This window comes from Apteryx mantelli, chromosome 6 (genome assembly GCF_036417845.1).
Source record: "Apteryx mantelli isolate bAptMan1 chromosome 6, bAptMan1.hap1, whole genome shotgun sequence".
Classification (NCBI taxonomy): domain Eukaryota; kingdom Metazoa; phylum Chordata; class Aves; order Apterygiformes; family Apterygidae; genus Apteryx; species Apteryx mantelli.
In genome coordinates, this window is record NC_089983.1 from 13,692,430 (window position 1) to 13,704,461 (window position 12,032).

The 12,032-nt window shown below is 36.4% G+C and overlaps 1 protein-coding gene across 1 annotated transcript; it reads right to left on the bottom strand.

Annotated features, from left to right (window-relative positions):
- Positions 1-3,382: 3,382 nt before the first annotated feature.
- MDH1B (malate dehydrogenase 1B) lies at positions 3,383-11,719 on the bottom strand. Its single transcript, XM_013952190.1, has 9 exons — positions 11,533-11,719; positions 10,402-10,536; positions 10,092-10,234; positions 8,932-9,434; positions 7,668-7,809; positions 6,495-6,655; positions 5,694-5,833; positions 4,911-4,962; positions 3,383-4,178 (listed from the first exon to the last, which is right to left on the bottom strand). Exons 1-9 carry the CDS (start codon positions 11,689-11,691, stop codon positions 4,126-4,128), a joined length of 1,488 nt encoding a protein of 495 aa, XP_013807644.1. The 5' UTR covers positions 11,692-11,719; the 3' UTR covers positions 3,383-4,125.
- Between the last annotated feature and the right edge of the window lie 313 nt (positions 11,720-12,032).

The following is a 12,032-nucleotide window of genomic DNA, read 5'->3' on the forward strand; positions in this document are numbered from 1 at the left end:
TATTGAAGTCTTTCTTTGAAAGAAATACCACTATGCTGCTTCCTCACTATTCTATTTTCTTTCTTACTAAAGTTTAGAGCTCACATCCAACTTTGGGTTCTGCAAGACTGCAGTTCTGCCTAACATTTACATACACATGCTTATACAATTATTCCTAAAACGAATGCAGCAGTATATGACTCTGCACAACTTGAGTGAAAAATCAATGTAGGTAAATCAATGAAATCAGAAGATTCTAAGCAGTGAATTAAACCTAAGTGTTTAGTGAAAGCCACATGTAGCAACCCAAAGCCTATATATTTGCTAAAAGATAGATTTACAAATACATAGCTTATTATGTGAATCTTTTCCTTCTTTTTTCTCCACCAAATGTACATAACATAAAGCAAGAGAATAAATATAAAAATACACAATTCAAGAGGATGAATATAAAAATACACAATTCAAACTCACTTAAAATTAGAACTCAAATTTGCTCACTCAAATAAGAACAGATCCACTGACTTCACTGAGTTATACAGCATTCATAATCTATTAGCACTTGATCCTGTAAGATGACAAGCTCTCTAGTCATCACAGTGCAATGTTTAACCAATATCCTTTAAGTCATCCATATGGATAAATACACTATACTCTTGTACTAGGGTGTTCATGGTTTCAAAGTTAAGTATGGGCTTACATGTTTTACTGAACTGGTTGTCACTGTGCAAGGTCATCACATCAGGTGTGTTATATCCATGAAACCTGTCTTCAAAAAGTTATGAAAGGCATTATTAACATTATGTGCAGTCTACATATTTACATATAAAATCCTATTGAGAATCTGGATCTTGACTGCAGCAGGAGCCCTTGGGTGAAATGAGCAGGATCTACTCCAGTGTTAGTACATCTCCTCTATAACAAACAGAATATGAATGTAGAAGCAGCATCTGTCTAACAAAGTATCACATTTGAACTATATTGCTCAGTGATACACTACTTGAGTTGCAGAGTGTCATATGCCCTTTATTACTATTAAAAAGGCTTCCACAAAGCAAAAAAGAATTATAAAATTAATTACAAATGTACAGGAAAGCCATTTTACAATTATAAACCCATATCCCATTAACACAAGTAACAATATGTGCAGAACAAGAGTAGCCTTATCCTTGAATCCTACTGGAATTAGCAAGAAAAGTGATAGGATTTGATTACTTATACACAGCTTGTTTGCATATACAGGATTTCAGAAAATGTACTTTAGCAAATAAAATACATCTTAAAACATGATACATAATTAAGTTAGAGAAAGATAAATCATGATCACATAAGGCAGAAATCCCTCAACAAATCAACTGATTTGATCAGAGTCCTTTCTTCTTTTGAAATCCGTCAGAGAACATATGACCAGCACGTTAAATATGCATAAAATAGAATAATCTGCAATTATTTTTGTTTTCTAAGAAGGCTGAAAACATTCTATGTTGTGTTCAAAGAATGAAGTTATAATTTTTCTCAAGTACAGTAACAGTGCTTACCTTTCTCTCAGCTACCTACTAAAGGCCCAGAAGTTAGAAGATACTGTCAGAGAAGTCCAGTAGTTTTATAGCACTTAAAAGTTGACTTCAACACACAGTTCTAAAGCTTTTGCTTTTAACTGAATGCTGCTCACAACAAATGCCTGGCAAAGGCCCAGATCAAAGTATCAGGTAATTGTCTCAGCAGTCAAAACAGAGAACACTAATTAATTAGTAATAAATATTCTGAATTATTAAAGATAAAACTTCTTTGATCTTTGTTTCAAAGCCATTTTTTTCTTATGGTTTGAGTGCAATATTTCTAAATTGAGGGGCATTACTAAGCATCTCCCAGTTGCTGAGAAACAGTGTTGCTATAGAGACTGAAAAGGAGGTGGAAGACAGGCACACTACTGCAAGAACACAGTGCGTTGTAACAGTTAGTGCAACAACACACAGAGGGATAACAGGAAGCCCTAGTGGTAATGTCCTAGAATAAGAACTGTTCAGACCAACCAGAAAACTTACATGCTCTGTGGTGGATCCAAACACCAGAGTTTATGTAGAATACATGCAACATTTACAAGATCAATCCATTTATTGTAAGGACATTTTTAATAATTTTTTTTCCAGTTACTCTAGCACCCAGGTAGTAGAATTCACCAATGCTCTGAATATCCTGCATACACAGCATTACTCAATAACTTGTGAGAAAATGCATACTGGAAACTACTTACTACTTAAAAAAAAAAAAAAAATTGTCAATACATGACTAAGTCTATCATTGTGTTACAAAGAGGCAGTTATAACCAACTTAGAATAAAAAATAATAGGAAAGCTAAAATACGATAACATATTCTTTTTTTTCTCCTAAGCAAAAGCTAGGGAAACAAATTTTAGTTTCCATGCTGTTATGTCTCCATGAGGAAAGATCTGGATTTCCCTGCAGGCCACTAGCCTAACCTAATTAGAGTAATTTAGGATATAAGAGACATCCACGCCACGGATATTTGTTTTGTCTTTCTCCTCCAAACATCTGAGAAGAAGTTCTTTGACCGCTATTCTCAGGTAGTGACTCAGAAGCCCTGTAGGCCTGCTTATATGTTGCAGAAACAGTTCATTTCTTTCTCATTAACAGTTGTGTAATGCTGGTGCTTGATCTGCACAGTGAGTTTGAACTACAATCTCTACATGTAGAATAAAAGAATACAAATAGTAAAAGACTGCCAAATCATATTCCATGTAGGAAAAAAAAATGTAAATACACACTGAAGAAGTTATCATTTCCCCTCACATCTTGGAGAAGAATGAGTCATGGGACAAACCAGCTAACGCTTGCAAAGACTACTGGTAGCATCCTTCTTTTCTATGCTCTCCTGAGACACCTGCCTCCAGATGCTCTTTAAAGACTCAGCCAATTTTCTGTGCATACACTGCCAGAAACTAATTCCCTTAACAACATGTCCTCATAAAATAAATGATTCCTTACCATTTTCTTCAAGACCTTTTACAACACCTGCCTCTACAACTCCCATCTGAACTCTTCCATGAGGATACCTGTACCAGTGAAATCTCAGTTCCTGTACACGCTTCTCCTCCCATGCACATTTCATACAAGAAATTGCACCCTTTCCTCTAACTCCCTGGTGATACCCAAGCCTTCTGAGCGCCTTTTTCAAAGACCAACCAACCTCCCCTTCTCCTTCTATTCATATTGGCTGGCAAGGAACAAAAATCCCTCTTGGTTTCCTCACATAAGATGAATTCTACCCCTGTTAAGAGTCTGAACCTCCACTTGAACAGAAATAATGAATGTATTCCAACAGAATTTATCCGAGTCAAAGAACAGAAGACTATTTATTTTGCTTTAAACTTTCACATCTGATAAAAACAAGCAAGCAGAATGATATTTAATTTAACACAGTCTCCATCTTTTAAGACACTAAATATAGGCAAGTAGATCCTAATATGACATTTCATAAATAGTTGTAGTTCCAAGTGTATAAAAAGGTCTGTAGTTTCTTAACAACCTCATTTAAGCAAGGACTTGATTAATCGTATGTTCAACTTAAAATATGAGTAGTCTCTATGAAATCCATGAAATAAAGTCATGAGACAAAAATGGTCTTGTCACTAAGGAGATGCATGCAATTTAATTTTTGTTTTAAAAATAAATTTTGCCTAAGAATGTACATTCTTATACAAAAACTGTTTCATTACATCTATGACTACCATATGAGGCAGGAATGTGGAGTTATGAAATTACTATTCTTTATCTGTGACAAACTTGCTCAATATTGTCTTAATGTTCTGGACATTGAGAGGTGATTTTGAAACAGTCTGTTGGTCTGAAGAAATGTCATTGGCCACAAACAAAATCCTAGACTCGCTGAAGTCAGTGGGAGTTTTGCCTTGGTTTCCAGGCTAAGGATGCTATATTTACACTGGTTTTGAAATATTCTTCTGCCTCAAGAGATCTAGGTTTTGGAAAAGGAAGATACTTTAAATGCAATGACAATGTTTAGCCAATGTTTATAGTTTGCTCTTTTGAACAACAGAAACATTGTTTTAAAAGGTTCTATTTATATTTAAAAATAATAGGATTTTTTAGTCTACCATATGAGAATTTTCAGTATTTTCTCCTGCAGCCAACTTGTAGACCAGTAGGCAAGGTTTCCAGGTCTGTTAAAAATAAAAAGCAAAAACAGTCCATATTTTTGTCTACCTCCTAAAATATTCAAACATGCAAGAAGATAAGCAGGGTATTCAGGTAATACCTGCATAATGTGGCACTCAATACTAATGTTGCAAGAGTAGGCCACAACTAAGTAGTTAGCCGATAGCAGCCTGCAGCCTTCTCACAAGCTCCTCATATTAGAAAGGGATACTGGAGTTATTCTATAGATTTTTAATTGAAATTTGTCATTTTTTTTTTCCCAAAATTAAGTCATGAGAAACTCTGTGTGTGTCATTAACAAGCAAAGGAAAATGGGTCAATAATTTAGAAAGTAGGGATCTCTGAAAGATCTTTCATTTACTGTAATTGGAAGAAGTGGCAGACATGGCTGCCACTTATTGAGACAGCCTTCTCTGCAGTAAGCAGCGACATCATTTTTTTTAGCCTAAGCTCTCTGGGTGTCTCAGCCTTTTCTTCTTTTGTCTGGTTTACAGACTAAAGATATTGAATGAATGGGTGGATACTGTAATAAACAGAAAAATGAGAAGTTTAATCTCCAATTTACAGTATTTTTTTCCTCTTAGAAATTCAACCCATTATTTCTAGATTTATAATAGTAAAGAATAGCTCCAAAAACATATAGTAGGATGTACGGTGAAAGCACTTTTCCAGTAATAGTTACTTGTTAGAAAGAGACAACACCACCTTGAAGCAAATATTTTTACTAGTGATCTTACCATCTCTATACGGACGCATTTCTTTTATTTTCTTTAGTGCAACGAGCTTTTCCTGAATGAAAAAGATAGTTTTATTATCACCCATTATTTTCACCCCCTTCAATTTCTATCACAAACTTAAAATATGTTCAAGTAAAAACTATACTATTATTATGACTGAAGATCACAAATATCTGATTGATGCTGGAATGCAGTTTGGGATCAGTCTTTTTTGGATACTAATATTTAGCCAAATTAACTTCTTGATATTCAGTGAGGTAAAAAGAATTTAATGATGAAATTACTGCTTGCTGATCTTGTATTTTCTAAGAACAAAACAAAACAAAATAAAAACCAAATTATATAGAAATCTGGCCTTCTTTATTTGTGCATAGTCACAGCCACAAGGATCTCAACAGATCTGGCTCATGACGTGGAACTACTCTGAATATAACACTAGCAAAGTCAAGATCAACAGCACAGAATGTAGTAACATTAAATTAAAGCTAATATCTCTGTTCTGCACAAAGCCCATGGAACATGGGGCTGGCAAATCCTACATTTACATAAGTAAACTTATTTTATCATCTCCTTTTCGAGTAATGGAACAGTTGCCTGATCATTTCCACATATAAATACTACCTCACACTGATAAATACGAGGTTTTACATAAGTAAACATGTGTGTGCAATTTGTAGATGACTAATATTTGAAGTAAGGGTCTCAGTATCCAAAGTTATATTATGATATACTGTACCCATAGGTGGCAGGGTAGGCATATTATTAGATACAAGAGAGCATCACCTGTATTAGATCATGAGTTAAGAGTCCCAGAATTTCTTGAGTTGTTTCATTAACTTCTAAGTCTGTCATGACTTCCCAACTACCATTCTGGAACCTTACTGGCATAGAAAAGATAATCCCTTCAGGAATGCAAAACTGACCTGAAGAAGAGAGAAAAATTACCCCAAACACATGATTTCTGATTAAAACCCACATCCTTACCAGTGTCAAGATTAAGTCTTACAGAAATCTCCAACTGTGTAAAACCTTAGCATAAACAGAGACTGCCTTTCTCAATGTACAATTCAAAGACTAAAGGGCCTCCCTTTTACTGTGACTTTGGATTTTAGTTTGATGCACATGTAACAATTTTATATCTTAAAAAGGGGAAATCTTAAAACTCTTATTTCATGCAAGGGCTAAATGGCTGTTGTGAAACGTTCCATTTATCAGTTCACATAACTACACAAGAACAACATGCTTTTATAGCTTAGGTACTAAGAATTATAAACAGTCCTTGTGCAAAACACATACTCCAAGAAAAGCATTTAAACTAAAAGACAATTTGCAAAAAGACAACATTAATCTAAAAGATGCCTGTAAGAAGTGAATACCAAATCATAAGCTCTCGATAGCGCAGTTGCTTAGAGTTGGAAGCTCTTATGCTGAAACAAACTCTCAGTCTCTCATTGTATCACTTGATTTTCAATTTATGATTAAATTAAAAAGCTTGATAAAAAATAAAAAGCATTACAGCTACTGAGGAAGGCTATATGGTAAAGAGATGTCTTCAGAGAACATGTCAAGTAAAAATAGATTTACCTTCAGTAAGTATTCCCACAGAAACAATCTCCCCAGGAGGAGAGCCATGATACCAGTATCTGAGTACAGTAGCTACTGCATGAGCAGGTGACATTCCTACACAGTGATACTCCCGGGAACTCAATGAACTCTGCACAGATAGAAATTCTGAACATATCTGGCTGTTACCATCAAAAAAGGAAAAAGAAAAAAAAACATAAAGATAACTGCAGGAAGAGTAGTTTTCTAGAGGAAGTAAGAACTAAAACCAAGGGAAGATAATAGTTAAAACTTATTAGAACTTGGGTGCTTAAGGCAAGGTACTTAAAGGGAAAAAAAACATATGGTCCAGCTAAAAGTCACTCAAGAGGTAATGACAAGCATCCTTACCTATGAAAGTCAGGTTGCTTAGTCAAGTCATAGCTTTTATTATTGTTATTTATAAGTATTATTGTCTAATGTAAGGACTCAGCCACAGACCAGAATCTCATTGTGCTAGCCACAGTAGAAATATAGAACAAATTAAGTGTTTGTGGCCCGAAAACCTGCCTATCAAAATGTCCTCTTTCAGTAGCTCAGTAAAAGCTGGAAGGTTCAGCCCAGAGCAGGAGCTCCACATACAGCCAGACCTGAGTGCATGTCACATCTATTGCCTCCTCACTACAACTATCCTTTCTCTGCTATTTCCCTTTTGGCAAGAAACTATCTAGCTGCCAAGCGTCCTTTTTTACAGGTGTTAGCAGCTCCTTTGTTTTGGGAAATTGACAGCATTAGCCCCTTCAGGCCATATTTTCAATGTGGTTCAGGTACTTTTAAGAAGCAGATATACGTTTAGTGTTATTTCAAAGATGTCTTATGTGTATGAGGAAACTAAGTCACTAGCTGGCCTTTCACCACTTTTTATGGGCTGCTCTTGATACGATAGAAAAGAAACACACCTAACATGTAGGAAAACACAACTATAACCAAAGTTGGCAGGGGAGTTAGAACTATGTATAGCACTAGCAACTACTCAACTTCTTTTGGGGACTGAGTACTTCAGCTTGAGTATTTCTTTTACATACAGTAAAAGATCTGTCAGTAAAGACAGATCTTGAAAACAAAATCTTTCTCTCTGTTTGTTAAAGGGTTCAGAGATAGAGAGATTAATATAAGTTGGTTAGTTTTACTTTGAAAAACAATTCTGTACCGTACCCATCATAAATCACATTGCACAAAGGACGTGAAAAACCAGGTGGACCCCAAATAGCACTGTCATATCCACAAACTTTTGCATGTGAGAAATCAATGTAGCTCCAGCCAGTAACATTGCCCCAAATAATCACATCTTTAACTCCTGTAAGAGAGGAAAATACACAGATTAATGAAGGGAAAGACAAATGCTTTCACACTACAGGTTGGAGTAGATGATCTCCAGAAGACCCTTTGAACATGAATTATTCTCTGATTCAATGTCCTGCTTTGATCACAGAGATCATTTCATCCGAAAACTGCAGCTAACCTCTGTTTCCATAACACTACATGAAACCTCATTATAAGCTGAAAAAGAAACTTTAACTTATAAGATGTTATTGTATATATTAGAGAAAACCTAGTAAATATTTAGCTGTTTGAAAACAAAACAAATCATACTGCAAACATATGGCAACGTTCTTTTTAAAGCCCTGCTCATGCAAATATAGACTGCCTAATAGTGATCTGCAGAAAACTATTAAAAAAAGAAAAAACACAAAAAACTAACTGCTTTGGTGCAAAATGAATTTCTCAAATAATCTGCTGACGTGCTATTCAGCCTATTAACTAAAAAGTTATTTTTCTATTTTATTAGGCCCCAAAATATCTAGACTTGTTATTGATGATCAGTTCCTATCCCTGCAACACAGAGAGAATGGTGACACAAAACAGGGTGTTGGAGAACTGTGTGAATATAACGAAGCTACAACCCTTGGCCTTCCTGAGAAAGCAAGCTAATTAACTCAGGAATAACACTGCAACACAGTTCTACTATACTCTCAATTTATTATTTGCACAGCAGTATGCTGTCATGTCTCTATACTGGTTTATTCACAGCTAGCTTGGGTGTCTCCGACGTAACAATATTTGCACAGGGCAAATGCAACCTTGAAGTCCTAGTTCCTGATTCACAATGCAGCTTAGTCCTGCTTAGTGCACTTCCAGCATGATATGCATGCCAGAATTGTAGGGCCGCGTGCAACAGTCAGCGAGATAACTGACATTCATGGGATCATGCACAGATCCACACAGCTGTAGGCACAGAGAATGGCAGCACCTGCTAGTGGCACCCCTGGTGTTCCACACAGCCATGAAATTCAGGGAGTGTGCTGCTGTGTTTGCATTTTTGCACGTACACCAACTATGTTCTGCTATGAAAAACACGCTCTAGAAGACCTCTATCCACTGAAGTCCCCAAATGCTACTAGACGCCACAAATATTCACCTGCTGCATTTATATTCAGTTTCCTGGCCAGCGTGGCTTTAGCTGCACTTTCCCAGAATGTTGCAAGGGCAATGATATTTTCAGGTTTAATGGATGGGCCATATGTCATAATCATCATTGCCTTAAGGTTTACGAAGGTTTTTCCTGCTGAAATGACTCTGACCCCACTCTTGGCATTCTTCTCAATGAGGTGAGCATACACTCGACAGACCTCGCTCACTTCTCTGATGCAGTCCTCAAGGAGTGGGACTTCAGGTTTGAAGAGGATATCATCAAGAACAATGATAACATCAGCTTGAAGAAAAGCCTCTTCTATTTCAGTGTGCTTTGAAATACTACGGAGGAGCGGGAATGCCATGTCTTCAGCTTCCATCACAATACCGCAAAGAACTTCTGTAAACTGGTCGGTGTCAAGTAAATGGATACTGATTTCTGTGGTCATCCCAAACACTTCTCCATTTGCCAATAGAGGGATCAGATGATAGCAGGTTGGAGCTGATGCACTGATGAGAGAAAGATACAGAAAAAATACAGTTAATCAACAAACACTGCCTGATCAGAAGCATTACACAAATTAAAGAAGAACTTGTTTTTGTAGTTGATTAATGTTTAAACAGTACACTAGTTTGGTTCATTTCTTGCTCTTTCTTCCAATTTTAAGTTTAAAAATTAAAAGTGGGGTCTTCTTTCATTTAATGTTTTTTCCATCCTATACATTTCAGGGGATACTGTCAGTTAAAACTTAGTATCTTTAAAGAACCATAAATTTTTTTTAGGTGTTTAAGTATTAATGGCAAATACTAACAGAAATGCAGAAACTTCTGAAGACAGAACTGCAAAGTAGTGTTTACTTATTTAAGTATTTCCAAAAACATTCTGTATTACAAAATTCTTAGATTATTTCATAAATACTTGCTACCCCCAAATTTGCCTCTTTGCATCCTTCACTTAATTTGATGCAAAACACAATGAAAGTAGAAATACTTTCTGGATTATATCCTGAGTGCTTATATGGAGGGGTACAGAACATTATTCAATTCAGCAAATTACAGGGGTTCATGTATAACCTGTCAGTTATTAGCTCTGTTAGACGTGATGAGAAGAAATGCATTTTTTTGAAGCTGAGTGAAATTTTGTATAGACATTCTCTTTACTCTCACCTGGTGATCCATATCTGCAAAGGGTTGATAAGACTTTTAATCTCTTCCTCTTCTTTTTCAATTTCAATGTGAGCTTGTAGGTTCTCCTCAGCAATGTCTAACATCTCCTCACTCAGCATTGTTGAGGTGATGCCATAATAGTGCTAAGAGCAAAAAGGGTGATCTCTAATCAAATGACAGCTCAAACACAAAAACATAACACTAGAAAGGTCACTTTCATCTTACACTTGAAGGAGGAATAAAGAACAAGAATGTTATTAAAAAAAAAAAAGTAAAATATGGGTTTACAGTATTAAAAGCAGCTCTTTACCTGAGCATATTCCAGAAAATCATTAATGCCTCCCAGAAGCAGGCCCTTCCCTCCACGATCCAACAGTTCTCTCCAAATGATTGGAGAGCATTTGTGTTCCCATCCATTCCTTTCACAGATGTCATGAAGCCATTCCTATTGTAAACACCCGAAAAAGGTTTTAACACTTTTTCCACATTTGATAACACTTAAATACTACAGCTATGAACATTTTTATTATATTATTTCCTCTCAGTACATAATTACAAGATGTTTCACAGCTTACCAACATACCAGTGTTTTCAAAATGGAAGAATGACACAAACCAAGTCATGGTGATACCTCAACAGAAGAGCAAAAGGTTTTACTATCTTCTTCTTGGTTTTACTTCCCTAATTTTTCTCAGTTGTCTTAGTGGTACTGAAGAAAGGAATACTTTGAAGCAATGAGTAACATGATGATTTCTATTTAGCTGCAGAAGGTAAGTAGGCTGCAGAAGTAATTGCTATTCACTTAGCATTAGAGCTCTTCAAGTTACTTGGCTGAGGTGTCAAGCAAGGTGTTAGGTGTAAAAAGCACGACAGTACTATCTATCTCATGAAGTAATACTGGATTTTTTTCCCAGTTCTTTACAGGGACTACCGTGTAGATATGGCAATATGTAAAATGGCCTTCAAGTAGAACGAGCAATTTGGTATACAGCAAAGTGCTCAAAGACCCATCCACACAGTAAGTGAAAATGTGAGATTTAATTTTATACTTCCATTGTAATTCAAAGCCAGAAATTCTCTTGACAATTAATGACTATGAAGGCATACACATTCACAATTTTCCAAAATTTCAGCAAGCAGAAGATCAAGCAGCCACTTATACATAATAAGAAAAAAATAAACTTCTTCAACTTTTTAACCAACAAAACACAGCTTCAGCCTGGCCCTCATTTTGTGTCCGTGTTCTGCAGTAAGACTCATGAGAATGCCAGTCTCTCACAACATTCAACCTTTCTTCAAGCTGTCTCTCATAGCCAAAGCTCCAGCACTTCTACCCACACAGCAAAATGCAAATACAGGAAAAGAAGAGACATAAGAAGCACATTCCTTACTTTGTGAAGCACTGGGATATCTGCTAATGACTTGACTAACAATCCCTTACCTCCCATTTGTCAGGGTGCTTAGTGATCTTGTGAACCCTGAAGTCCGGCAAATTAGCCTGGAGATAGTCAGCCAGGAGTTCTGCTTTGGCATAGTACGGGCAATTTGCCCTACCTGTGAACACATCAAGAACATGGGCAAACGGAAGATTTTGTGACATTGACTGATAATGGCTTAATAGACCAAGAGTTTTTGAATTGTTCCAATTAAAAAAAAAAAAAAATTGTTCCAATCCAAAATCCAAATTTTTGAACTGTTCCAATTCAAAGAGAGTCTTATGTAACCAGTATCCCCTGAGTTCCCAGAAAGTGGCAGGACAAGCATATTAGCCAGCCGAAAAAGATAACTTCGTAGGCGATGCAGCCCATTCAGAAAAAGTACTTCAGCCGACGCTTAAGGGGCTGAGGAAGCCACCCCGGAGAGAAAATGGCAGGGAGAGTGAGAAAGGGGGACAATGCTGACTCAGAAACGGCTGAGGCAGCGCGGCACACAGACACACCT

What these genes read in the sequence shown, in the direction of transcription:
- MDH1B (XM_013952190.1), bottom strand. Translation starts at nt 11,691, where the DNA reads ATGTCACAAAATCTTCCGTTTGCCCATGTTCTTGATGTGTTCACAGGT. An exon ending in TGTGGGAATACTTACTGAAG is followed by an intron (nt 5,834 to 6,494) that starts GTAAATCTATTT and finishes TCTCTTCTTCAG; the next exon opens with GTCAGTTTTGCATTCCTGAA. An exon ending in TAACTCATGATCTAATACAG is followed by an intron (nt 4,963 to 5,693) that starts GTGATGCTCTCT and finishes TTTTTCATTCAG; the next exon opens with GAAAAGCTCGTTGCACTAAA.